Source organism: Brachyhypopomus gauderio, chromosome 1, assembly GCF_052324685.1.
Source record: "Brachyhypopomus gauderio isolate BG-103 chromosome 1, BGAUD_0.2, whole genome shotgun sequence".
In the NCBI taxonomy this organism is placed as follows: Eukaryota; Metazoa; Chordata; class Actinopteri; order Gymnotiformes; family Hypopomidae; genus Brachyhypopomus; species Brachyhypopomus gauderio.
Genome location: NC_135211.1, coordinates 24,416,005 through 24,443,243, shown reverse-complemented (window position 1 = coordinate 24,443,243; position 27,239 = coordinate 24,416,005). Strand labels below are relative to the sequence as shown.

General features: G+C 42.3%; 2 protein-coding genes across 4 annotated transcripts; one reads left to right on the top strand and one right to left on the bottom strand.

Annotated features, from left to right (window-relative positions):
• The first annotated feature begins 306 nt into the window (after positions 1 to 306).
• On the top strand, positions 307 to 13,010 carry LOC143513754 (mitogen-activated protein kinase kinase kinase 12-like). The gene is made up of 13 exons (XM_077004492.1): positions 307 to 660; positions 2,521 to 3,027; positions 3,224 to 3,407; positions 3,938 to 4,129; positions 4,215 to 4,373; positions 4,550 to 4,708; positions 5,307 to 5,415; positions 5,708 to 5,817; positions 6,079 to 6,195; positions 6,656 to 6,790; positions 10,220 to 10,895; positions 11,096 to 11,166; positions 11,642 to 13,010. The coding sequence occupies exons 2-13, from the start codon at positions 2,583 to 2,585 to the stop codon at positions 11,862 to 11,864; spliced, it is 2,580 nt and encodes an 859-aa protein (XP_076860607.1). The 5' UTR covers positions 307 to 660; positions 2,521 to 2,582; the 3' UTR covers positions 11,865 to 13,010.
• A 393-nt stretch (positions 13,011 to 13,403) lies between these two features.
• On the bottom strand, positions 13,404 to 27,239 carry LOC143513845 (poly(rC)-binding protein 2). 3 transcript variants are annotated; one of them, XM_077004558.1, is made up of 13 exons: positions 27,069 to 27,239; positions 25,011 to 25,171; positions 24,471 to 24,494; positions 24,287 to 24,319; positions 24,049 to 24,165; positions 23,836 to 23,967; positions 23,609 to 23,737; positions 21,540 to 21,614; positions 20,323 to 20,364; positions 19,034 to 19,106; positions 18,471 to 18,526; positions 17,657 to 17,826; positions 13,404 to 14,994 (listed from the first exon to the last, which is right to left on the bottom strand). In XM_077004558.1, exons 2-13 carry the CDS (start codon positions 25,077 to 25,079, stop codon positions 14,958 to 14,960), a joined length of 957 nt encoding a protein of 318 aa, XP_076860673.1. In that variant the 5' UTR covers positions 25,080 to 25,171; positions 27,069 to 27,239; the 3' UTR covers positions 13,404 to 14,957. The 3 variants fall into 3 exon arrangements, with proteins under 3 accessions (XP_076860673.1, XP_076860677.1, XP_076860668.1); XM_077004562.1 differs by having other exon boundaries at positions 23,621 to 23,737; positions 25,011 to 25,146; XM_077004553.1 differs by having other exon boundaries at positions 25,011 to 25,146; positions 27,069 to 27,238.

Below are 27,239 nucleotides of genomic sequence, written 5' to 3'. Positions count from 1 at the left end.
TCTCTGTGCGTATCTAAATGTGTAATAAAGACATTTTAGCGCTCGTCACTGAGCCGAATGTAATTCACGGCGGCTTATATGTACTGTAAAGGCTACTACATTTAAATACAGGCGAATTTATAATCAGTATGAACCTGCTGGTCCGACCCAGGAAGCAAGCAACGCCCAATACTCTGTTTTTGTGTTACACACACACACACACACACACACACACACACACACACACACACACACACACACACACACACACACACACACACGCACACGCACGCACACACACTCTTCCCCACCCCCATCAGAGAGCATCACTACCACCATCCTCCTTTACTGAAACATTTTCGTCATATCCCGCCTCTCGCTTATATCGACTCGGGTCAGACCAGTTTTCCGCACGATAAATTCTGCAAAGGTTGTGTTCGGTGCGAACCTTTAGGAGACAATTAGACTGAACTGTCATCCACGATCATAATATATCTGTCGTCCGTTGCCTGAATATTTGTTGTTACGTTATCTGTTACCAAGAAAATAAACAGCATCATATCTATTGTACGGGACTCATCACGAAGGCTGAAGAGCTGTGGTACCCCTAAACACTGCTGGAAACAAAAGTGGATAAACGAACGGAGGGATTTATTTATCACTTAAAATTCTAGGTAAATGGTAAGTATCTATAAAGTACAGGAATGAAAAAATGTTTCTGTTTTGCTGCTAATCGCACGTCTTTTAGTCTTTAGTTTATTTAAACCATAAGATGGACAACCGATGTAAGCGACAACTGGATAGAAATGGTTTACAGTGACACTGCTGTAAGCAATCCTACATCACAGAAGATTCGTAAAATGCAGGCATCTGCTGAGCCTTTCATTAAGCCTGTATTTGTTGGATTAGAACTTGGCGTGATTTCAGTTCAGTTGGGAATTCTCAGATGCGGGCTGTTGGTGTCATTTGAACTAAAAGTTCATTCGTTCAAACACAGCAGCCTCCAAACGTCTGAGGCTATTTTATCAATAATTAGGCTATCGATTTTTTCTCATTTGATGCTTATTATATAAAGCAATTTGAAACAAATTAATAAAACACATATTTTTGCGTTTTCTGAACATCGTGTTTGCATTTGCTTATTTTTATATTATTGTAATGTTTTGTGTATCATTCAAGAGGCAATATATGTATGTATGTCTCTAACAGGGTTAACGCCTAAGCCTTAATGCTAACTCTGTCCTTTATGTGTCATTATTGCTAGTGCGTTCTCTTTGATAGAAGACCTGTTTCAATATTTTCTAACTTTATGATAATTTTATTGAAATTTTGTACTCGGTTTGAAGGCAAACTATGCCCCCAAATTCCTAAAACTACACCACATTCATTCATGATGGTGCACTTACTCAGGCCTTTAGACTGTACATTCACCACCTACCATATCAGAAAAGCAGACCTTACACCTACATACACTCTTTTTAGGTGAATTTAGCTGCATTTTAGGTGATGGTACACTTTATTAGTAAACAATTACAGGCAGCCATGTTGCCATGCCTAATTTGTAAACTACCCACTTCATGACTGGTCAATTTCAATCCACATGGTCAGTATTGATCGGATGCTAAATGGGGGTGGACCATTCTTAACACAGCACATACATTGACATGGAACGTGCTAATATCAGACCCAGCAGTCCTGCTGTCTTTAAATCTGCCAGTGTCATTTCTGGGTGGACAGTCATTGTACAATGCTACTCAAAACTATTCAATTAGTTATGTGGACAGAAACTGACCATGAATGAAGATTTGGAAACTTGATAGCCTAATACAAATTGTTTACTGTTTATTACATGGTACTTCTAATTAGAAGTGGTTAATGAATCTGTCCTATACTAAAATGCTTTATATTTGATGATTTGTGTGATAACATTGGGATCCATCTCTGCTAAATTGTATATGCATTTATTTACTATGCAACAGAATTTGTTCTTCCTTCAGTCTAAATATCAGTGAATGAATATGCAAACTTTAAAGAGGTTTTCAGTTTGTCACTGGTTTATGATCCTGTTCAGGATCGAGTGATGCAGTAGCATCTTACTTTATATGCAGAGACAAAAAAGGTCCATTCAAAAATGCTGGTATTGTGGCTAATGCTAGACAACATGGGAGGCCATGTGAGCAGAGAATAAGATGCAGTATCACATTTGACGATACATGTTTCTGCTTCAGCTGTCGTGAAACACATGAAGTCAGACCAAGAACTGGAGTGCAAACATTTAACATCTTAGTATGTGTTAAGACACATTGTTAAGTACAGAACAACTGCATGAAACTATTTCACTTCCTATTACGCAGGTTATATAAACGTTCATTGGAAATGAACAATTAAGTTCTTTAGATGTGTTTATTTTATTTCTCTCTGAAAGAAGTTAGTCCTAAAGACAAGTTAGGGTGACACTAGAATATCTATCAAGCTGTTGTCTGTATCTGGGTCCCATGTTGATCTCTAATACCTTTCTTTTTATGGTCACTGTTACTGAAGGTCCTGCTCTTCATTTCATCTGACCTCGGCAAAGCTCAAACCAAAAAGAAAGCGTCTTTCTCATGGCCTGCGTTCATGACAGCCGCCCAACATCACCATGTCTTCTGAGTTTCTCCGTGCCCATCCCCGAGCAGACCTTCCGTGACCTGGACTCACCCGCCTGCACCCCAGAGACGGACCTGACTCCCACACAGTGTGTCCTCCGCAATGTGATCTCCATCGACACAGGCCAGCCTCGTGGAGAAGGCCACAGCCCCACCCCCAGCGAGGACGCCCAGGAACACTTCGCCAACAGTGTGCTTAAACTCCGCGAGAACGACGGGGGTCGAGCCGAAGCGGAAGCCCAGAGCCCAGAGGCCGGGCCCATCGTGCCAGGACACCACGGCAGGCTACAGTGTCACCCAGGAGGAGCAGGAGGCTTCCTGGAGGGTCTCTTTGGGTGTCTGAAACCTGTGTGGACTATGATTGGCAAGGCATACTCCACAGAACACAAACATAATAATGATGGTAAGACATGGTTTTGTAATGCTAATTTACCATGACAGGCAGAGGCAACTTTGTCCACTGCAAACTCATTCTTAAAAAAAATATGAATTTCTAGTTCTTCAGCTTCATCATTGTTTTAGTCATTGTTCCAAATTGACTGGCCTTTGTTTTTTTGGTTTGTGTCCCACCTGTTAATTCCTCTGTCTTTCTCTCTCAGACTTGTGGGAGGTGCCCTTTGAAGAAATCTCGGATTTACAGTGGGTCGGCAGTGGGGCTCAGGGAGCAGTCTTTTTAGGGAAGTTCCACGGAGAGGAGGTAGCTGTTAAGAAAGTCAGGAACATCAGGGAAACGGACATCAAACACCTCCGCAAGCTGAAGCACCCCAACATCATCACCTTCAAGTGAGGACCAAACAATTCTTCCATTTTAACAAACACACTTACATTTGAATCCAGCTCGGATGGCTAATTTTTACGAGTTTTGATATCTTGCACCATTTTTCCATCAACAAAGACGCCAGGGCCCCACCCTTTGGCCGCTTGCATCACAGGTTCATTGGTTCCAGGACTGCAGGTTTATGGTACCAGAATGAACCAACGGGGCAAGAACACAACCATCAAGATTATGGGGCTGAGAACCGTTTATTTGTGGAAGCGTTTTCGATTTTGGCACTGGCTCCAGTTCCGGCTCCACGCCAATGCAAAAGTGCTATTATTTATAGGCATATTGACTTCAGCACCATGAATATATATTGCACTTTTTAAAATGCATCCCTACAGTGACAGGAACTGTATTATTTTCACAGTGTCATATAAGTTGAGAGAAAATCTTATTATTCACATGCTGGAATGTTGTTGTCACAACAAAATAGATTTCTGTTAGAATTTTTAAGTGCAAAAAACCCACAACCCTGTTGTCTTTTCTGCTGCAGGGGCATTTGCACGCAGGCTCCATGTTACTGTATTATCATGGAGTACTGCGCGCAGGGTCAGCTCTACGAGGTGCTACATGGAGGTAGAAAGGTCACACCTTCACTGCTGATAGAGTGGTCCATGGGCATCGCAGGTGGCATGAACTACCTGCATCTCCACAAAATCATCCACAGAGACCTCAAATCCCCAAAGTGAGTGCCATCGTTTCAGTGGACATCTTTGAATTGAACTGCACTGGATCAACTGAAAATCATTTTACCTTGAAATCTGTTTCAGCATGCTGATTACATATGACGACCTGGTGAAGATCTCAGACTTTGGCACCTCCAAGGAACTGAGTGACAAGAGCACAAAGATGTCTTTTGCTGGTACGGTGGCCTGGATGGCCCCAGAAGTAATCCGAAATGAGCCTGTGTCTGAAAAGGTTGACATTTGGTAAGCGGTGATCAAATGTAGAACAATGTTCCTGTGAGATGCCTCTGTTTAACTGAAATAAATGAAAAATAAATAATACATAAATAAATACATTCTATCTTGTGAAAGTAATAATAGTTATAGAAATGATTGTAAAATGCTTTATCTATCCATGACTGCTCTTCTGCTTGTTGTAGGTCATTTGGCGTTGTACTTTGGGAGATGCTAACAGGAGAGGTGCCATACAAAGACGTAGATTCATCCGCCATTATCTGGGGGGTTGGAAATAACAGTTTACAGCTGCCTGTGCCAGACAGCTGCCCTGATGGCTTCAAGATTCTTCTGAAACAGTGCTGGTGAGACTGAGACAGTGCTGGTGAGACTGAGACAGTACTGGTGAAACAGAGACAGTGCTGGTGAGACTGAGACAGTACTGGTGAAACAGAGACAGTGCAGGTGAGACTGAGACAGTACTGGTGAAACAGAGACAGTGCTGGTGAGACTGAGAGTATTGGTGAGACTGAGAGGGCTGGTGAGACTTGAGAGAGTGCTGGTGAGACTGAGACACTGCTGTTGAGAGACATTGCTGGTGAAATTTGAAACAGTGCTGGTGGGAGACAGAAGTGCTGGTTGTACAGTATGCACACAAAGAGTATAGGACCTTCGTAGCATTACAGAATTGTGAAATGATGATCCCTGAAACATTAAATCAAAAATGATACATTTGATCCAAAATTAAAAATTAAATAAATGAAATACACTCTAGAAAATACAACCTCATGGTTTGCTACTGACTTATTTGAGTAAAAGACAGCCTCAAAAGGTCACTATCGGTTATACCCCTGAATATCAGCAAATTATTTGATTTTGCTTTGTGATGAAAAAGGTGTAAAAGTTGAGGAAGAGGCTTCCTTTCATAATTACTGTACTTGTCATTGTTTATCAATTTCTCAGGAACTGCAAGCCTAGAAACAGACCTTCTTTCCGGCAGATTCTCCTCCATTTGGACATAGCCTCAGCGGATGTCTTGTCCACCCCCCAGGAGACCTATTTTAAATCTCAGGTAGTGCCATGTCTCATTGGGATCACTTAGGGTCTCTGAATTCTGTTTCTTTACAACCTGTCACAAATGCACTCTCAAGGTTCACTCATAAATATTTAAGATATCTGCAGGCTGTGATTGAGTTTTTGATTTCAAATTATGCTCTATAATTGAAATATAACTAGTGAAATAGTGGCATATAGGGATGTAGGAATGTGTTTCAAAATAAAAGTCTTTTCTGCAAAGGGGTCAAATAAGGAGTTACTGCCATGCCTGTCATAACACAGTCAGGTGTCTGGTGATGTGCCTTTAGGCCGAGTGGAGAGATGAAGTGAAACAGCACTTTGAGAAGATCAAGTCTGAAGGCACCTGCTTGCACCGACTTGACGAGGAACTTATCCTCAGACGTAAGGAGGAACTGAGGTGAGCAATCCCCATCATGAAGGAAAGGAACAGTAATCAAAAACGAGAAAGAAAAATCAAATAAACTTCATGCAGATAAAGTTCTGAGAAACCCAAATATGGATTTTGTATCTGTGTTAGTGACAATGGATAGGATTTAAAGGAATAGAAAGAAAAATTTTTACTGAACTAAATGTTCCATTTAAAATGGGGTGATACTCTAAGGAAACTTTAACAGATTAAAATGACGGACGGTGTGATGTTTTACTCTCTTATTTTCAGGCATGCCCTGGACATCCGTGAGCACTATGAGAGGAAGCTGGAGAGAGCCAACAACCTTTACATGGAGCTAAATTCTGTTATGTTGCAGCTGGAGGTGAAAGAAAAGGAACTGCTCAGGTATCTGGAGTGTGTGTGTGTTTGGACTGCACATGGCTAATGTATTAGTTATAGCTTGTAAACAACAATCACCGAGTAGTAGTGTAGGACTTAATCTCAACAATGAGGCTCTCATGCTCCAGTTCGGTGGGGTCCGTGACGTGTGCCCTGAGTCCATGCAGGAGGTTTGAATGCATGCACCTTGTTTACAGACAGCTCTATGTGAGACTTAGAACAGCACTGTGTCATTTAAGGCAAGATTGTTTACACAAAAGCATTTTGTCTGCAGACCCCTCAAACATAAATCATAAATTTTAAGACTTGTAAATATGTTTTGGTTAAAGATTTAATATTTATGAATAATCATTTTCAAATTCATAAATTCTGTAGTCACACTCAGATCCATGGATAAATTTAAAGCTCAATACTGTTTCATGCTTAGATGCTAATGTGATGTGTCCCTGTGTTCTTTTGTGTTCAGACGAGAACAGCATCTTGATAACAAGTGTCCCGGCCTGTTCAAACATCACAGTACTAGGCAAGGAGGCTCAAATTCCATGGACAAACTCATTAAAAAACGCAATGTACCTCAGAAACTGCCTTCCCATAGCAAAAGGTATGAAACCACATACTGCAGCATACACACACAATACAGAATTTCAATACTGTGAAAATACTTTTCACAGAGAAAGACTAGAGAAATGCTGTTCTGTAAGGTACCTTATACAAGGGAACTACATCAGTAGGTAAAGGCTTCCAAACTGTAATGATCAGTCATATACAATAAACACCCACTTTGTTAGAAGCATGAAATGATTAAAACCATCGTACGGCCCCTGGTATGCCGAGTTTGGCATATACATCTATCCTTGCAGCTTTTATTTAAATATTAATTGTGTACTTCATAGCAGGCTAAATTCTTAAACAGGTAGTTATTTTCATGTCTGTGAATTTGGCTATGTCCATAAATTTACAAATGACATGTACAATTTACAAATGATATGTAAGGACTCCCACCAGATATAATGGAACAGAACTAAGGGAGGTGGACACCCATCAGATGAGTTGTTTGTGCTTAGTGGAAGGTACATAGGTGCAGTCACCTGGGCAATCTGAAGGGACAGGCTCGTTCTCTTGTGTCTGCTGGATCTCGTCCAGGTGGAATACATTTCTACCTTTCTCTGATGAGTGTTCAAAATATCTCTACACTCACTGACCTTTACAGCATCCATCTCCACTCCATGACGACCCATGAGATAGCCCAAGAATGCAATATTAGTCTTGTGAAATTTGCCCTTCTCCAATTGTATGCACAAGGTATTCAGTGAGGCCAGAAAAGACACTGCGGACATGCTCAGTGTGCGTAGATGTATTTTAGGAGTTAATGAGGATGTCATCAACATAAGTGAAGATGTAATGATTAAAGTGATCCCAGAGGATTTCATTAATGAAGGATTAAAGACTAAAGAGTCAATGCTACACCCCCAAAGCCAGTGCTCATGGTGACCACTGGATGTGATGAATACCATTTTCATCTCATTCCCCTCCCTGATCCTGATTAGATTGTAGGCTCTCCTGAGATCTTAGCAACCCGTATCTGCTCTAGCACTGACAGCACAAGGAGAAGAGGTTGATGATATTCCAACGTAATTGCACTGAGACCGTGATAACTGATACAAGGCCCAAGGCTCTCATCCTTCTTTTCTAAAAAAAATAAAATAAAAAAATGAAACTGTCTGTGGCTGTTAAGGTGACTGAGGGACTGATGAACCTCTGAGCAGGTGCCTCTTGAACATTCTCCACATGGCCTGGGCCTCAGGACGAGAAAAGGGACGTGCCCAACAGTGAGGGGTGTGCCCAACAGTGAGGGGTGTGCCCGACAGCGAGGGGGCGTGCCCAACAGTGAGGGGTGTGCCCGACAGCGAGGGGGCGTGCCCAACAGTGAGGGGTGTGCCCAACAGTAAGGGGGCGTGCCCAACAGTGAGGTGTGTGCCCAACAGTAAGGGGGCGTGCCCAACTGTGAGGGGTGTGCCCGACAGCGAGGGGGCGTGCCCAACGGTGAGGGGTGTGCCCAACAGTAAGGGGGCGTGCCCAACAGTGAGGTGTGTGCCCAACAGTAAGGGGGCGTGCCCAACAGTGAGGTGTGTGCCCAACTGCGAGGGGGCATGCCCAACTGCGAGGGGGCGTGCCCAACAGTGAGGTGTGTGCCCAACTGCGAGGGGGCGTGCCCAACAGCGAGGGGGTGTGACTCCAGGAAGAAGCTCAGTCACCGTCACTAGCTCTTTTCTTGGGAACATCTGTGATTTTACTAAACACATCAGATCCATCTTGATGTGTGAGTGGATCAATCATGGAAACAGAGGAGTTAATGAGTTCCCACCTCTCCCAGAAAAAAGATCGGATTGTGTTGGGTGAGCCATGGTTGACTGAGAACCGCTTTGAGTAAATTGGGATATTAAGTAAGACAAGCATTCATGTAGGATTGCAGTGGTCAGAATGAGCATGCTAGTTTGCTGTAGAACATGTTCTTGCAGGCCCCACAAAATAAATAGCAGAGACCAGGAGGACCGGATGACTGAGCAACCACTGTCTTGTCCAATAAACTTACAGCTGCACACAAATCTATGTAAAGACTGGAAACCTTTTAGCACTGCATGGTCACAGGAGCTGTATATCTACAGCATGTAATTGATGGATCTCTCGTCTGGCATTTACTGGGTCAGAGGCAAGGACGACTGTAGTGGAGATGGTTGGCAGCAGCGTAGAACTTACACAGTCATTCATCTCATCTGGGTATAGTCTGGAACAGTAGTGGCTGCGCAGCTACAAGAGAATCGTGAGGCTTTGCGCCCTGCCCTTTATAGCACTGCGTTCTCCTCACACATTCTGCAGAAGGTTGCAGGGCAGAATGACATCTCCACTTCACTGTTCACTGCCTCGTGTTACGGGATGACATGGCTTAAAGGCCGTAGACTGAAGATAAAGGGCCACGGTCCTGTCAAACGCCTTTCCAGTGACAAGGAGGAGGATCTTTGCTTTTTGGCCCACCACCACTTGCGAGGACTGTTACGACTTCAAGAGGAAAAAAGTACAAGCAAGAAATATTTATAATTGAAATAGTATAAAGACATTTCCTGTAGTTTTAGATGTAGTCATATTGTTGTGATTGGATATTCTCACTCAGAGTGTGTTTAAGTGTGCACGTATACACACGGCCATTGTCTCCATTACCCTGTGTCTGGCGTGTGATGGGTATCTCCCGATGGCCCATACTGAGTTATTTCCACTGCTCTAGATGACCTCCAGTATGGCCTGTCGTGTGTGTGTGTGACCTTCTCCTTGACAGTGTCTGATAATGTATGCGAGCTGTATGTAGATGAGGCTGAAAAATGTATGTAGGTACATAGGGGTTCTATGGTCCAGTAAAGCCTGCTATCAGGGCTGAGTGGTGCAACAGAAACGTGTTTGCCATATGATCACGACTTTGATCCCTGTTGATGCCACAGCCATCTGTGGTTGGGAACCCAAGAGAGCAAAATTGGCACATGTGCTCTCCCCCTGTCAATCACAGCAATGCTGGCCAATCATGGGTGTCTGTTGGCTCATGTATCAGATAGGAGTGGGTGGATGTTGCATGGGCTGTAGCTTGAAGTGATGGTGATTGGCTGCATGTGCCTTGGAGGAAGTGTAGCCATGGCCCTCCCAGGTTGCCATATGTTGTGTGATTGCGGAGTCTTATGAGATGAAACCTCTAAAGAACATCAAACTCAGCCAATAGGTCACATGCATGCAGTATCCAAATTAAATGCATTAATAGTGAGTGACCACAACACATTCAATTTAGTCACAAGACATGTTATCAATAAACTAGTGGAAGGTTATTTTTTGGCTGACAGAAATGAGTACACTAGACAATTCAATCAGGATAATCTGCTACATATGATTACTAAAATATACACAAAATATGTTTAAAAATGTATATTGTTTGAACATTGCATTTGAATGTGCCATACAATATCTGTCGACATCTGCCTCTCCTATCCAGACCTGACCTGCTGAAGTCCGAAGTGATCCTACCCAAACTAGACTCTTCTATGACACAGGTTACCATTCCCTCCTGCACTAATAAGGCGTCCACGTCGCCCGCTCGCTCTCGCAGGGCCAAGCCCCGTTACCGCAGGGTGGGTAAGGGCAGCAGCAACGACCTGGCCAGTCTGAAGACCATGTTCTCCAGCTCTCTCCACGAAAAATCCCCAAGAAAACACAGCAACGCTCCCGCCGTCGCCATCCCCCACGGGGAGCAGCACCTGGGCCCCGGGGCGGCTTGCGGGGAAGACTGGCTGTTGAAGAAGATGTCCTCCTCCAGCCCAGACCTCATCTCCACCACCATGAAGGCTGAAGGGCGCTGCCAAAGCGTGGCCCCTGGGCCCGATAGAGGGAGCAGCCTGAGTGCTTCAGCCACACTGGGTGGTGTTGACGGAGGAGCGGATGGGGGTGCCGAGGCGCTAGCTCACAGGGGAGCTCCAGGCGATGACACATTTGTGCCGTTCTCCAAGAGTCCTGAGTGTTCTGCTGCTGGGAGATCATTGTTAGGATCATCACAGCTAACTCAGAAAGGAAGCAGCAAAGAGGACACTGGGATATCGCTCCGCTTACAGAGAAGAGATCAGCGGCTCACGCCTGCTAGCACCCTCTATCGAGCAGCAATCACACGCACACAGGTGAGTAGATATATGACACCCCACTCCCGTCACACAGGTGAGAATTCTTTTTATATCTCATATGAAAACATACCTTCATCAAGCAGATTAATAATTTTGAGGGTCTATCGAGGTACATAGTCATAGTCATGTTTGCCTCCAGAGATACTTTTTGCCACGTTTTCTCTGTACTTACATAAGCCCCTCCCTTTTCTCCACAGCAGCGACGAGGAGTATCATCAGAAGAGGAAGAGGGAGAAGTGGATAGTGAGGTTGATTTGCCACAGTCATGGTGAGCTTCAGTGACGACGTGTTAAACGGCATTACAAACAGTCGTATGACATTACCAATCACAGGTGTAGCCAATGTGAACAGGAGTCAATATGAACTTGGGTCTAATTTTGAGAATATGGTTTGAAACATGATCTAAAACATGGCCAAGAAATGAACTGACAGCAATATAGACAGTGCGGTCATGAGCCTGAAGTTTGTATGCACATTTGCAAAATTTCCTCTACACCAGAGAGGCACAAGTGAAATGTAGATTACAGGATGTGATTTGCATGAAATCTGCCTACTTTCTGAGGTAGAGTAAGAAATGTCAGAAAATAATTGACAATATAAAACTTTTTTGATATGCTAACAAGAGCACTTACAAAACCTTTGGTTTAAGGTTGACCAATGCTAAAAGAAAAAATTAAATAATTGATAAAAATTCTGAATATAAATGATGTGAGAATGAAACATGTCTTCTCTGTGCTCCTCAGTCGACCCACAAGTATGACAAAGTGCCACTCAATGTCCACCTTCAGTTCTGAGAACCTCTCAGATGGTGAAGAGGGTAACACCAGTGAACAGTCTCAGAGCGGACCTCCTGATGTGGTCAGCACCATCACTGATGAAAGACTTGAAGATAAAAGTGACGACCTGATGTGTCATGAGTCTGAGATTCCTGCCGACCGAACAAATTTTCCCGTCACAGAACTGTAATGAGGTAAAGATGAAAATAATTATGTAGGTCATCTTTAACATTCATGATCACCATAATGAAAAGAAATTAGAAGTCCTAATATATACAATTATGGTTGACTGCAAATGTATTGGAAACGTAATTAGCCATCCACGTCATTCTGAAAGTTTCATTCAGGGCCCACTTGACTGTCCAGCAACCTCTGTTAACTCAAACAAAATTCAACAAAGAATTTCTTTTTTTCATTGCCATTTTTATGATCACCATTACCAAATGGTGTACAAAATATTTTTTATAAACATGTTTTCTTTCTGAAAAATATGGGCCATATTCAGCAGCATCCCAGAGTGCACTCCTTCGGCAGTCTGACACTGTGCTGTCCTCTGAATGTTGCTGAAACCCTTTTAACATTTTAACGTTGTGAAAACCAAGCAAAGCCTAAAATGTTGATTGAAGCCCGTATTGTCTTGAGTTGTGTCTGCTTGTTTTCACAGCTGCTATGTCAGAGATTAACTAAAAAAAGATAGTTACCACAGCTATTTACAGCATATTGAGTTGTAGATTACTAGTTTTGAAAGTTTAAGAGGTCAATTTACCAGTTTACATTTTTTTCACTTCATAACGGTGGCATGCTTGATGACTAAGACAACAAAGACCTTTAAGCAGTTGAACATCTTGGGCTGAATATTATTTAAATCTTAAACCGTCTGTAAATGTTCACATTTATGTATTTATATGTATTATGTGTATATTTTAATTTCTGCCTTTATTCTTCCATGTAAACTGAAGTATTTAAATACATTTCACTGAATCTTTTGATACCTGTACATTTGAGTCACTTAAATCTACATACACATTAAACACAAACCAAATGTATTCAACAGAATGTACCCATTATGTGGTTTGTATAAAACTTATTTAAATTTAGAACAACAAATGCTAACTTAGAGACATTGGTGCTAACGATTTAATTGCTGGTCCCCTTTATCTTGCAACACTGTTCACATATGAATTTCAGTGCTTTATAGCAACAAGCAATACAGCCACCCATTATGGATTTTAAATGCCACAGCAATTTACAGTGACTTCTATGGCCAATAGACTGAAATCCAGAAAGGTCTTCCTTTGAAAGAGCATTTGTTATTTTATTGCAGCATCCTGCATCATACATGTACAATAAAGTTTTTTTTTTTTTTTTTTAAGTACTGGTGTTTTGCTTTCTCTACTTTATCCATTTATTGGTTCATCACACACACACACCATCAAACAAAACCAGCTTCTAATTATTCCAGATTTAGAAACTATACTTCCTATACTTCCCATGGTATTTAAGACTATGAGCTGAGAGTCCATGTCAAAAACAATCTGAAAGGCACTTCTTTCAAATTTGAGGTTTATATAATACTAACATGACCCCACAGTAAATTAATTGAATACTGTTAACCACCATATTCAAGAATTCCCGATGAATTCGAATAAAATTTGAATTGGATTATTGAAATTCCCTCTTCACTGGTCTCCTTGCAGAAACCATAAAAAACCATAAACAGACTACAGTGTTCATTAAGCAGGTTCACGTCCTTTAATATTTTCCCCAATGATTTTTAACACCCAAATCTACAGTCATTTTTCTTAGGATGTGCACAAACACCATCTTGACAATCGTAAAAAATAAAGTTCGACTTATGCGAAAAAGCAGAGTAGTAGTGCTAACTCACAACTCCTTTCATTATGTAGCATCAACGTGTGATCTATGGCTTTTCCCAGTCACATTAATAGACAGTTTTAAACAAGAATCACCACCCCCTTGGGAGTTTATTTTAAAAAACAAAATTGAACAAAAAAATAAAAAAATCATCCATTTTATAACATAATATTCCAACTCAGTTATAATCAGTCTTTACAAAAATGTGTAGATATATATATATATATATATATATATATATATATATATATATATATATATATATATATATATATATAGTGTGTGTAATACTTTACATTATACCATTACAAGGTAACTACACCATTAACAAAAGTGTAATAGGTATCATTGGGCTAATGTGTTGGTATAAGTACAGTAGATTTGACTGTATATTACACTGTAAATTACCTGTATAGTTACAATGCAACGGCAAAGTAAAGTGTTACTTATGTTTAGAAAATACGCAGCTCATTCACCTCAGTTCACAAACTTACCCAGATTCCCCACTATCCAACCTCAACTACGCTCTCATTATGTATTCAACCCGGACAGAAGGGAAGGTGAAGTAACAGTAATGTTAGCATATCTGACAGAAACACTGCTAAAACGACAGGACGTCTCTTTGATACCACTGGGGCTTTCAGGTTGCAAGACAAGTGGATAGTCCTTGATTAAACATGTAGCTCCTATTACATTTAACTTAGCAATAGACCGCAGAGGCAGGTGGTCCTGCGAGTAAATACGATGTTTTTGTGACCTTTACATTAGCCTGACCTCAGTTGCTCTACTCAAATATATCTTTGAAGCATCAGGTTAAAGAGTCAGTTATAAAGTACAATATTAAACTAAAAAATTATAATAAACAAATATTCAGTATTGATAAATATATCAGGTGCCGTTTCATCTGCAGGATGCCCTGAATGACACTAAAGCTCATGCACCAGTCACTGCCGGCACAATCCAGACCGCCTGCTCCATGATTCCAAACCTTACAGTCCTCAGTCATTAGTGAGAAGAGAGGTCAGTGATTGGATGGACTTAAAAAATATATTTTTTGTTCTTTTTATTTTTCTTTTTTTTCCATTTTTCATTTTATCTGAAGAGGGAAAACAAGTTACAATCAAATTACAAAATTTAACCTAAACCCATTCAGATTTTCCACCCCAACTCTTGTAATGACAATTACCAAGAACGAGAGAAAAAAAAAATCCCACAAAAACCTTTTACTAAAAATTGCAAATTCAGCCAAATGTACTTTAAAAACAACTCATACAGGAAATGGAAATAAAGAATCCAGAATGGCGGGGACGATGGGTACGTGTGTGCTGAGTTAGGATGGCTAGTGTTAAAAGGGGCTCAGAGTTCGGAGGGGTGGTAAGTGGGGACCGGGAACGTGCACACTCATTAATCAGTTGGTCGCCAGTCCTGTAGCCTCAGATGAAAGCCTGGAGGAGACATCGGAGAAACGGAAAAGAACATCATAAGGTTTTGATCCAAAAACTCAAGACCCTAATCATGCCGCAATAGTTTGTCACACACGTTTTAGATCATGCAAAATATATATATATATGATATAAATTAAAGTAAGCTTTCAAGTTATGGAGCAATACAGCAGGTATGCACCCCTCCTATTGTAGAGATGAACTTGCGTCACATTACATGAATAAGTGCTATTTATTACATTCGAAGCTTACAAAAAATATGTCACCAATATTTGTTAAGTTAGAGAAATTTTGCAATTTATATGCTTAGGGCATTATAGAGTTCACTCGAAATACAGATAGAGATTAACGTTATTAGACTTAACAATTACAAAGTCATGTAGTCAAAACATTTTTCAGATGAATGTTTACATAAATGAATGCATTAGAATGCAAAAAGCTTCCTGAGGTCACAGTCCACTTCTACAGTGCCGACAGAAAGCTGGAAAACCCCTCCCCTTCCTGTTTTTGGGAAATCCCATGGAATAACACTGGTCAACAATGATTATACTTCTAAAAACAAAAACAATACCTGTTTATTATGAATTTTTGCACACTGATCCAAATTTTTTCAAAACTTTTCTATCACTAAGTTTTTGTCCAATATATTCATGTCATATGTTGTTATTCATGTTATTGATATGAATTTTGTATTATTAGAGGGACGGGAGGAGGGATGCTGCCGAGGTCAAACAGGCTAGGATAACATGACCTACGTTTAGAAGCAGCGGTGAACATACTTTGTATGCAAGTGTAATTACCTTATTATGAATAATGCATACATAATGTAAAATATTATTGCCCCCTTAAAATCCATATGCAATAGGAAAATTCTAAAAATATATTTGAATTCAGTGTTAAAAAGCATTGTTAGATCCACCTATTTTAGTAAAACACATAAAAATGTCACATGTTGCTCAGTGTAATCAATCCAATGGACATGATATAAATAATAATGCAAGACTGCAATCCAACCAAGGGTAATGGTTCTTAAAGCATGCATGCTTTCTACAGGCATTGCAAGTTAAGAGAAACAATTTTTTTATGTGTCAGCACATACTTAAATTAACTCTAGCTGCATTAAACATTTATTGTGAAATCAGAAGAGTTACAAAACCAGAAATTTTCAATTAGACAGGGCATTATTCTTTATGGTACGGGTTAATATACATGTATTTATGTTTTGTAGAGATTCATAAATGCACACCGAGCCAGTGCTGACGCATTCATGAGCTCTGTGAAACAGGTACACACTGTATGATGTCACTATATAGTGGTAAATCTGCCAGATTCCATAATAAAATTGCAATTCTGACTTGACTGTCTAAATACTTACAATATTTAATGTTCTCATAGAATCAAAAAAATGAATACAAACTTAATAGTTAAGAAATTACTACCTCACAGTTACCCTAAAAGAAATTCAGATATTTACATGACACCACTGATGCTAGTCTAATATTACAGTAAATAGACCATCTTGATAATCCATCCTGTAATTACTGAAACTAGGGACTTCCGTCAATGTATGAATATAAAACAAGACTCTTATTTTGGATTTTATGTATGAAAGCTCCTGTGGGTACTGTTTAACGTTGCATGTTTCTTTGCAGTTTCAAGTTCAGATTTGACATGTGAACTCAAACACAGCTATGAGAAAGATGTAGCACTTTGATCAGAAAATGCACGAATAATACTTGTAGTAACTGAAATGTTCTTTTCTATATGATCAATAATCTCTGATTGAGACAGAGGTTTTGTAAGTTGTTGCCTAGGGTCAATCCTCCGAGAGAAATGTTTTTAAAGGGAGCGTCTCACACATGGCACGGCTCCACAAAACAGCTCTGCAGGGTCGCTCAAAATGCAGAGATGGAGAATTCTAACCATGTCCCCTAATATGGTGAAAGTCTTCGTTTTTTGGGTTTGGAGCCCAGCTCAGGACTACGTTTAGGCTCATGAGGGAGGCCACCAACAACCTGAAGTGACAAGAGGGGCAGAGGCTTGATGCCGAGGACACCGGAGACACAGGCTGCGGAGGAAGGAAGAGGTGCGGGAGGAGGTGGGGAGGTGGAGGAGGGGCCGGGGCTGGGCACCAACAGGGAGGACAGAGAGATGGAGACGGAGGGAGTCACCACACAGGAGGAAGAGGGGGTTACAGAGGAGGAAGAGGAGGTAGCGGTGGTAGTAGTAGCAGGTAGGGTGCTAGCAGGTAGCGTGCTAGTACAGATGGGAGAGTACGGGTTGGAGCTGAGGGCCTGTTCAGGATTCAAGTAGAAGGAGGAGGAAGGTTTAGAGGACAGGATGCTGTAGAAAGAGAGAGAGAGAGAAGAGGGGATAAAAAGAGGATGGGTTACAGGGCAGGCTGTGAGTCTGGGGCAGGGTGAAGCATTCAGGATGAAGGGCAGAAGCACACACTACCGTAAAGACAAAACACTGAGGCTGAGAGTGCAGAGAGAACATCTAGCGCCAGCTCAGATATTAGCAACTCCAAATAACTGAAGCAGTGGACCTAACGCCAGTTACATGGCGACAATCAAAAGGTTTAAGAGTGTACGCTAGCGCATGTGAAACACGCACTGTGCATGTGGAGATGTGTAAGTGGAGTGGGAGGAGGAGAGAGAGGAACCTGGCATTAATGAGGTACTCCGCAAGGCTGATGCTGGCGGCTGAGCCGGTGATGGTGACCTGCCGGTCAGAGGAGCCTTCCACCGGATTGGCAATCTTAATCTGAGCACCAGACATCTGCCTGATCTCATTGATCTTTGCCCCTTGACGGCCAATGATGCACCCAATCAACTACGGTGAGAAAAAGAGGAAATTCTAATTAGAATAACATTACAGCATTTGAATTACAATAGCATTACAGCATTCCAATTAGAAAAATATTACAGCACTGTAATTAGTATTACAGCACTGTAATTAGTATTACAGCACTGTAATTAGTATTACAGCACTGTAATTAGTTTTACATTACAGCATTTTAATTAGCATTACATTACATAATTCCAACTTGGAGTAACATTACAGCATTCTAAAAAAAAAAAAAAACTACAGGGTTCGAATTAGAAAAACATTACAGCTGTTCATAACAGAGTCTGTTACATCTGTATCGACTTACTTTCATGGTATCGTGTGAGCGGACTTGCAAAGGGTTGTGACAGGTCTCAGTGACCAGAAATACAATTTAAGTTTTGACTTGGAGACATCAACGTAATACAGTAACAGATGCTAGTTAAGACCCTGCCAGTCAGTGAGAGAGAACCCATTCAGCTCAAGCACAATGTGCTCGACTGTGGCATCCAGCACAAATTGTTCTGAACACCCTGATGTCCAAATCTGCAAATGAGTGTGTACCATGCAGCGAACACTCACTCACACACACAACCTCCCACTTTCATCAGAACATGGCACTGAGTAGAGGAACAGGAAGGCATGCTTACGTCGTTGGGAATGGTCATCTCATGGGAAGCAGTCTGAGCAGAGGCATCCAAACCTCCTAAAAGAGGAGGTCATACTCTTATTAAACAACTTAACCTTCAGCTTTGATTTTCCTTTATTTATATTGGTCAGCTTCATCTTTTTTGTTCTTTTCTATTAGTGTTCATGGATGCATCTGAAATGTGTAGTTGATCTTAAGACTGTTGCCAACAATCTACCTCTATCTCTGCAACAATAAGCATCAGAGCACATCAGTCATCTCTCAATGGTAAAGCAAGTATGAGCTTAAAGGTTTTTTTAATTTTTTTATTAAGAAACTAGATTTGTTTAATAGCTGTGTGAAAATGGTAGAGGCTGGTGGTAGAGGGACTGAAGTAGGCGGATAATTTGAGATGTTTTAGCAAAGTCATCTACATGTTATACTGGTCTCTCCTGACAAACAACAAACCTCACATGCTGAGTCAGGTCAATAAACCTCACATGACACTTGGAATCACAAACTAAGCAATTAATAGACAAATTCCAAACATGCTAACACAGCCAACATGGCCGTTTGGGAGCCTACCAGTAAAACCCTGGTTACTGGGCGTCAACTGGAAGGGACTTTGCTGCATAGCGAGCTGGTGAAGTTTGGTGAGCTGTGGACAATGGAGACAGAGAGCAGGAATTAAACAGATCAAATGGACCTACAAATTATATAAAGTGAAAGGAACAATTTAAAAATATATTTTCAAAACAGGGCACAGGCCCATTTATGAACTGTACAGGACTCAAACTGGTCCTGCAGGTCCTGAAAGACCAGTCAGGCAGACCCAACACACCACTGTAGTCATGGTAACAAATCTACACATTTCAGGTATTGGAAAGAAAAAAAATGTAACATGGCCATGTTCAAAAGAAAACACAACCTCCATCTTTCGCATTAATAAGCCATTATCTTGTGTTTGTAGCTCAACAATTCTCCTTCAATGACTACAGCAAAACAGGTTTTTCATCTGCAAAACAGGTCAAACTTGACATGGAAATACGTTTTCCATCTCGACTCCGAACACTCTGCTAGTGTGTACTGGTCAACAATTCGTGGCAGAACGATTTCCATCAATAACCGAAAAAAAGAGTGTAAAAAGGTCAATACATGAAGTAGCTCAAGAAAAACAGCGTGCCGGTGACTAGGACAAGAAATCTGGTACCAACACAGCACTTATACAACCCGCACGTACTGGACCGAATCACAACACAGATTTCAATGCCTCGTTTCAGTGTCACTTAGAGGGGCACCTGTGGAAAACTAAGATTTCTGTGATTTTTTTAGTTATCATGGATGCAGTCGATTAGTCATGATACGTTTGGAGTCAAAATTCTGCTTTAGTTTAGAACAAAAACACTGGAAGACAACAGCAATGATCACGATAAGCTACATATCAACAACCCTCATTCAACCTGCTCAAACTGCATTCAAACTACTGCCCATGGCAGAGACATTTCAAATTCACTTTTATAGTTTTTTTTTTTTGCTCAAAACTTTATGAATCTGTAAAATGCTGGCAATGCTTTATATAAAATGAGCTCACTTTGTTAGTGCCATCTGACCCAGGGTATACAGGGCAACCCCAAACAGTTCACATGTTTTTTCTTGCAAGTGTGTATTGAGTCACTCCCTGAATATCTTCCAACTGCACCATATCTAACTCAACTCTCTGGGCAGTAACTCAACACCAAGCCATGAGTAGAACCGCATTAGGTCATCATTAGAGGTGCTGGTCCAATGAGGCTCTGCTAATGCAATGTAACTGAATCAGAGGCTTGGGGTGTGATGGTGGGGTACGAGACAAACGAACAACCTAATTTACTTACATCGGGCTGGGGAATTGCATGCTGTCCTTGAACGGCATATGCCTGAAATTAGAACAGGGTGTTAAAAGGATGTTTTGCGCATTCGATTTAAATCAGGATCACAGACACCTCTGAATTCAGCATAGGAGTTGCAGGATTTCAGTAAACAGCAGCAGCATTAACAAACCCATCCATGTGTAAAACAAACACCACATTGCTGATTTCTAATAAACAACTCATCGTTGATGTTGTGCATGGAGATGATTTGGACGACATAGTAAATCTACAGCCGAGCGCCCACGAACCACTGGTTCCCCTTAGTCACGCTCCAGATAGAGAGCACGCTGTGGGAGGACTGTGAGGGGGATGACGTGGTGAAATGAAACCTGCGCAATTCTGCAGGTTCAGCAGTAGGACACCTGCAATGCAGCAGCAGAAAGCCTCCATTACTGATGGAGGACAGCTACGTCCACTGCATTTACATCTGCATCAGGCTCCACGGGGGTGAAAGTGACGGAGAGGAACATGCTACTCGCACATGCACATGACCCCTGCCCTCACGACCCCTGCCCTCTATAACTGCAACGCTTCGAGTTTATCCCCTTCAAAAAGGAACCTGAATAATTTGTCTGACAAAAACGAAAGAACTGCTGTCAATTTTGAACTCAGTGAGGCAATTTTCTGGATTAAAATTCTGTTCCACAATCGATTTGATCTAGCTCTCGGTTAGGTTTAAGGCACATTTGACAGAACTGTACTGCCTTTTTGTTGTTCATCTTTAACTTCTACACATTACTTGATTTATTCCTTTATATTTGATTTGTATGCATTTCAGTTAAACATTTACACATTTTATACCATTTTATATAATTAATTGCAAAAATAAATAATTTAAAGTACTATTCCAGTTTTAAATATGTAAGTAATTATTCTTCTTACAGAGGTGGAACTTCCTACAAATGAATGGGGTGGAGCTTACAGCACTCAATATCCAAGATTTTGCATAAAAGCCTTCTGTTTAAGCCTGTCTGGTTTGATAAGTAAGCACAACTAAAACACGCTAAAGAACTGCCGTCCCAAGACGTCAAACCAAAGCAACTCAACCACTTTCTAACGTTAACAGAAGACGAAATGTTAGGGGAACTTGAGACTCATTCTTCTCTAGACACCAGCAGATAATGAAGTTAGAGTCAAAGGTCACCACCTGAGTGGAGCAGGATGAAGGTGTGTGAAGGTACCTGTCCTCCAGCGAAGATCACTGGTGAGCCAGACGGTTTGGGCCGGTATGGGATGGTCACACCTTTTGGTGGAGACTACAGAGAAACAGTAGCTTTCATAAGCATTACCACAAACAAAAACAAACAAACAAAAAAAAAAACAATTCTTCTGACATTCTCAAGTATTTTGAAATGAATTGGAAAAATATTCTTTTGCCTAGCCTTCTCTGTTATGTAACCATTTCAGATTGTCAAAATTGATTTCAGATTGACGGTTTCTTGTGTGATGTGTATTAGTCACAGGCATTTCACATTTCCATTCAGACTGCAGGAACTCCGTCACCGTGTTTGCTGCAAGCTGAACGAAATACTCCTGAATAGAAGTGTGACTAAAAAAGGAAAAATACTACTGATGATGGTGGTGGTGGTGGTGGTGGTGGTGGGTGGTGTGAGTGGTGGTGGGTGGTGTGAGCAGTATCTACTACCACAATTAAACTAAGAATCCACCTTTCAGCAAATTTAAATAGTAGAAATCAAAGGAAAAAAACAGCTGTGCAACAAGATCAGTTTTTCCCAACAGAATTGGCACCACAATTTAATATTAAATTTCACAAAAGCAATAAACAAAGATTTTATTTCTTTTTCAATCATCTGCAGAAACCCCCCAATGTGACAAAGACTAGTCTGCATCACTGAACGTGTTATTTGGATCATGTGATGATCGTGATTCAGCAAAAGGGCCGGAGGACACCTCGATTTTAATTAGAACGCTCCCAGTTCACTTACAGAATTAATGAGCTTGCATATTGTAGCCATCTTTGATATCACTATTGCCAAGCCCAATATTGCCATAGCGATAAAATATATGTACAGCATTTGGCACCCTCTCTTATCCATGGCAACTTATATAATATTTTACCCATGTACCCATGAACTTGAGGGAGTGAGTGGTAAGCAGAGAACTTCTACTTCCAGTGTAAGAATCTCAAATATTCATCCTGAACCCCCCCCTACCTCCAGCATTACCACGCAGATCTGAACCCCCCCCTACCTCCAGCATTACCACGCAGATCTGAACCCCCCCTACCTCCAGCATTACCACGCAGATCTGAACCCCCCCTACCTCCAGCATTACCACGCAGATCTGAACCCCCCCTACCTCCAGCATTACCACGCAGATCTGAACCCCCCCTACCTCCAGCATTACCACGCAGATCTGAACCCCCCCTACCTCCAGCATTACCACGCAGATCTGAACCCCCCCCTACCTCCAGCATTACCACGCAGATCTGAACCCCCCCTACCTCCAGCATTACCACGCAGATCTGAACCCCCCCCCTACCTCCAGCATTACCACGCAGATCTGAACCCCCCCCCTACCTCCAGCATTACCACGCAGATCTGAACCCCCCCCTACCTCCAGCATTACCACGCAGATCTGAACCCCCCCTACCTCCAGCATTACCACGCAGATCTGAACCCCCCCTACCTCCAGCATTACCACGCAGATCTGAACCCCCCCTACCTCCAGCATTACCACGCAGATCTGAACCCCCCCCTACCTCCAGCATTACCACGCAGATCTGAACCCCCCCTACCTCCAGCATTACCACGCAGATCTGAACCCCCCCTACCTCCAGCATTACCACGCAGATCTGAACCCCCCCTACCTCCAGCATTACCACACAGATCTGAACCCCCCCCTACCTCCAGCATTACCACACAGATCTGAACCCCCCCTACCTCCAGCATTACAACGCAGATCTGAACCCCCCCCCCCCACCTCCAGCATTACCACGCAGATCTGAACCCCCCCCCCCCACCTCCAGCATTACCACGCAGATCTGAACCCCCCCCCCCACCTCCAGCATTACCACGCAGATCTGAACCCCCCCCCCCCCCTACCTCCAGCATTACCACACAGATCTGAACCCCCCCCTACCTCCAGCATTACCACGCAGATCTGAACCCCCCCTACCTCCAGCATTACCACGCAGATCTGAACCCCCCCTACCTCCAGCATTACCACGCAGATCTGAACCCCCCCCCTACCTCCAGCATTACCACGCAGATCTGAACCCCCCCCCTACCTCCAGCATTACCACGCAGATCTGCTTGACACACTCGATGATGGACTGAGGGGTCCCGGCGATGGTGATGGCTCGTTCGGTTGAGTTGGGCAGCATGTCACCGGCGACTTGGACCTGCGCACCAGTGGACTTCAAGAGAAACGGACACATCAGACAAGTTAGTCTTCAACCCCGAAGTGCAGATATTAAGCATGGACATTAAAGGCGGCAGGCCGGGAGTTTTCTACCTCTCGGATTTCTTTGATCTTGCAGCCGCCCTTGCCGATGAGGGAGCCGCACTGGCTGGCGGGCACCACGATGCGCAGCGTCACCGGCGGTTTGCTGGTGGCCGTGCTGTTGGTCATAGAACTGCTGATGTCCTGCAGCGCACAAACCAAAAGTCATTAGAGAAGACGATAAAAACAGACGTTAAAAATATAAAGGTGCCTGTTCTTATTTACCTCCTCCAGTTTATCAATAATCATGGAGAAGGCTTTGAAGATGGCAGTGGTGGGGCCTGCGAGTGTGATTATTCTCTCTGGACAGTTGCCTTCTGAGATGTTGATGCGTGCTCCACTCTGAAGGGCAGTAAAAGCATTGACCATGTTACTGACACTACACTGAGATCAGGAAGTGGTTCCATTCTGTAAATGTAAACCACAAACTGAATGAAAAACATCCGAACTGTATTAAACTTGCCTCCTCTCTCATTTTCTTTACAGATTCGCCTTTCTGTTTGAGGAGGGGACAGAAAAAGCCAGCAGGTTAAAATGGAGCAAAAGCAGCACTTATAGACATGGAAATACATGTACACACACAAACATACATACATACATGCAAATATATGAGAGAGAGAGAGAGAGAGAGAAGATGAACAACCAACCTTTCCAATTATGCTTCCAACTTCCTGTATAAACACACAAATTTCAAATGTAACTATCAAGTAACATGGCATTTCAGTGATCCATGTCAAGCCCATATTAGCATGTATTCAGCTTATCAGCTTTTTAATTCGAGGTAGCTTTGCACATGGCTGTAAGCACTAGTTAGCTTGTGATCCTTCTCATCATGGAGGTGACATTTCACTCTGAACAGATGGTCTGGTAATGAGATTAGTGTGAACCTGTTTGGCTGAAATGTCTGTACAACAGGTCTCCGACTGTCTTGCCTGTACACTTACCACTCATTTTAGTAGAAACATTTATTTATTCTAAACATTTGGTGCTATGCACAGATCTTGGTTAGCCATCTTCCAACTGTTCATCAATGACCAATTATGCCAAATGCCAAAATGCAAATGAATTCAATAACAAGCAGAGTTGAAAAATGTCTAGGATCATTTGTGATTTTTAAATAACTCAGTTGCAAGTCTAGTTGTGTGTGTAGGTTTATTTTTATTAACACGGCCTGTGAGGACACAAACCTTGCCATGCATGAGCAGTCGGATAGTCAGGGTGACGTTGAGTCCTCCTTCGACCACACCGGAGTCCATTATGATGGCTTGACGAGAGAAGAACCTGAAGACTGTAGGCGATGACTCTTTGGTCACGAAGCTGGGCCTGAAGCAATTTATAAGGATCAAGGCTGTTAAAGGAATAAAACAGTTCTGTTGTACAGCCACATTTGTACACATCACTTTCTATTCTTTGGCCTGAACTCAAAATAGTACAAAAGCACCATATTCAAATAGTTTACAGTTCTCTGGATGGTTAATCAGATACTGCATACCTTCAAGTAATTTATTGGAAGAAATAATTAATGTATTTTCATTTATTTATGAAAGTGGTTCTACAGATTTTTTATTCAATTGACTACTGATTCACCATTCACTTTGTTAATTTTTACAGTAGTGCTTTATACTCAAGAAAAATGACAAGGCAAGGCAAGTTTATTTATATAGCACCTTTCATACACAACGGTCATTCAAAGTACAAGAATTGTGCAGTTTTTAATTGTTACATATTTTTTCCAACATATCCTGATAGACACAAGTAGTAAGAAAAAAATGAAAAGTTAAAAAAAATTCCTACTGTATCACTGATGTCTGGTCGACATGACCTCAAATCACTGTTTGAATATTTCAATATACCTCTGTACTAGATTATTAAAACCACCCCTCCCAACAACCCCCACTTCCAACATTAAAAGGCACCCTGTTATAACTGGGATCCTCTAATAATGAAATATTACACACACAGAAGGTCAGGGTATTAGTAAACACAGAAACGCGGTTTTAATTCACGTCCGCCCATTTAATCTATACAAAAATATAAAAACAGGATAATGGACTGGTTCCCGTTTCCAATCGTATCCCTCAACAAGGGCATAATAAAACACGCCGTTTCCCGTTTCTCTTTTCCTAGTACGGAAACGCATTAAAATGAAAGAACGCAGGGACGTGTCGCCTGTGCTGCCCCGGGCCTTCACTCCGCCCCAACGAGGGCAATAGAGCGAGGTACAGAATTCACCCCAGGCCTTCACTCCGCCCCAACGGGGGCAATAGAGCGAGGTACAGAATTCACCCCGGGCCTTCACTGCGCCCCAATGGGGGCAATAGAGCGAGGTACAGAATTCACCCCGGGCCTTCACCCCCGCACCAACGGGGGCAATAGAGCGACTAACAGGATTCACCCAGGGCCTTCACTCTGCCCCAACGGAGCAATAGAGCGACTACAGAATTCACCCCGGGCCTTCACTCCGCCCCAATGGGGGCAATAGAGCGACTACAGAATTCACCCCGGGCCTTCACTCCGCCCCAATGGGGGCAATAGAGCGACTACAGAATTCACCCCGGGCCTTCACTCCGCCCCAACGGGGCAATAGAGCGACTACAGAATTCACCCCGGGCCTTCACTCCGCCCCAACGGGGCAATAGAGCGACTACAGAATTCACCCCGGGCCTTCACTCCGCCCCAACGAGGCAATAGACCGACTACAGGATTCGCGCGCACATCAAGTATCGGTCACTGTAATGAATCAGTCGTCGTGATTCAACACACTCGGCACGTTTTAACGAAGATTCACACACCACCAGCTAGCTTACATACAGTTAATATGATATATACCATAAAGTTAGTTATACTGACAAATTAGCTAAATAATTTCATCAATCTCGTGCAAGAATAGACGCGTAACCTAAAAAGTAGTTTTATTCCCCCCGATGATTGGACACGTAGCTAGTTAGCATTAGCTTGGCTGGGGCGACAGTTAACTGCCGTTATGGAGCACGAACACTGAAAGCTAAAACAAGTTCAGGCGCTGCACATATAACACACCGCACGTACAGGTGCTCGCAGTGGCCACATCGTTTGTATAAGCACTATTATCTAGTCGGACGGCGAAACACGGTTATAATTCTACTTCCGTTTTCTGAGGCCTAGCGGGGGGACGGAGCCGTGTTAGCTCGTTAGCACGCTGCACATTCACTCCGCTTTAAGCGGAAGCCACAATTTAAAGTGACGCTCGGAAGCTAAAATCTTACCTGATTCTTGTGTTGAAATGTTTTTCAGGGGAGGGTGGGATTTTAGGGGTAGAGGGGGAGAGGTTCGGGAGGGTATGGACCCAGGGGGAGAGTTTTAAAAGGATACGGGGAAGAGGGAAGAGATGCGTGATTAAGCTCCACTCCTACACAAAGACAACAAACATCGCACTC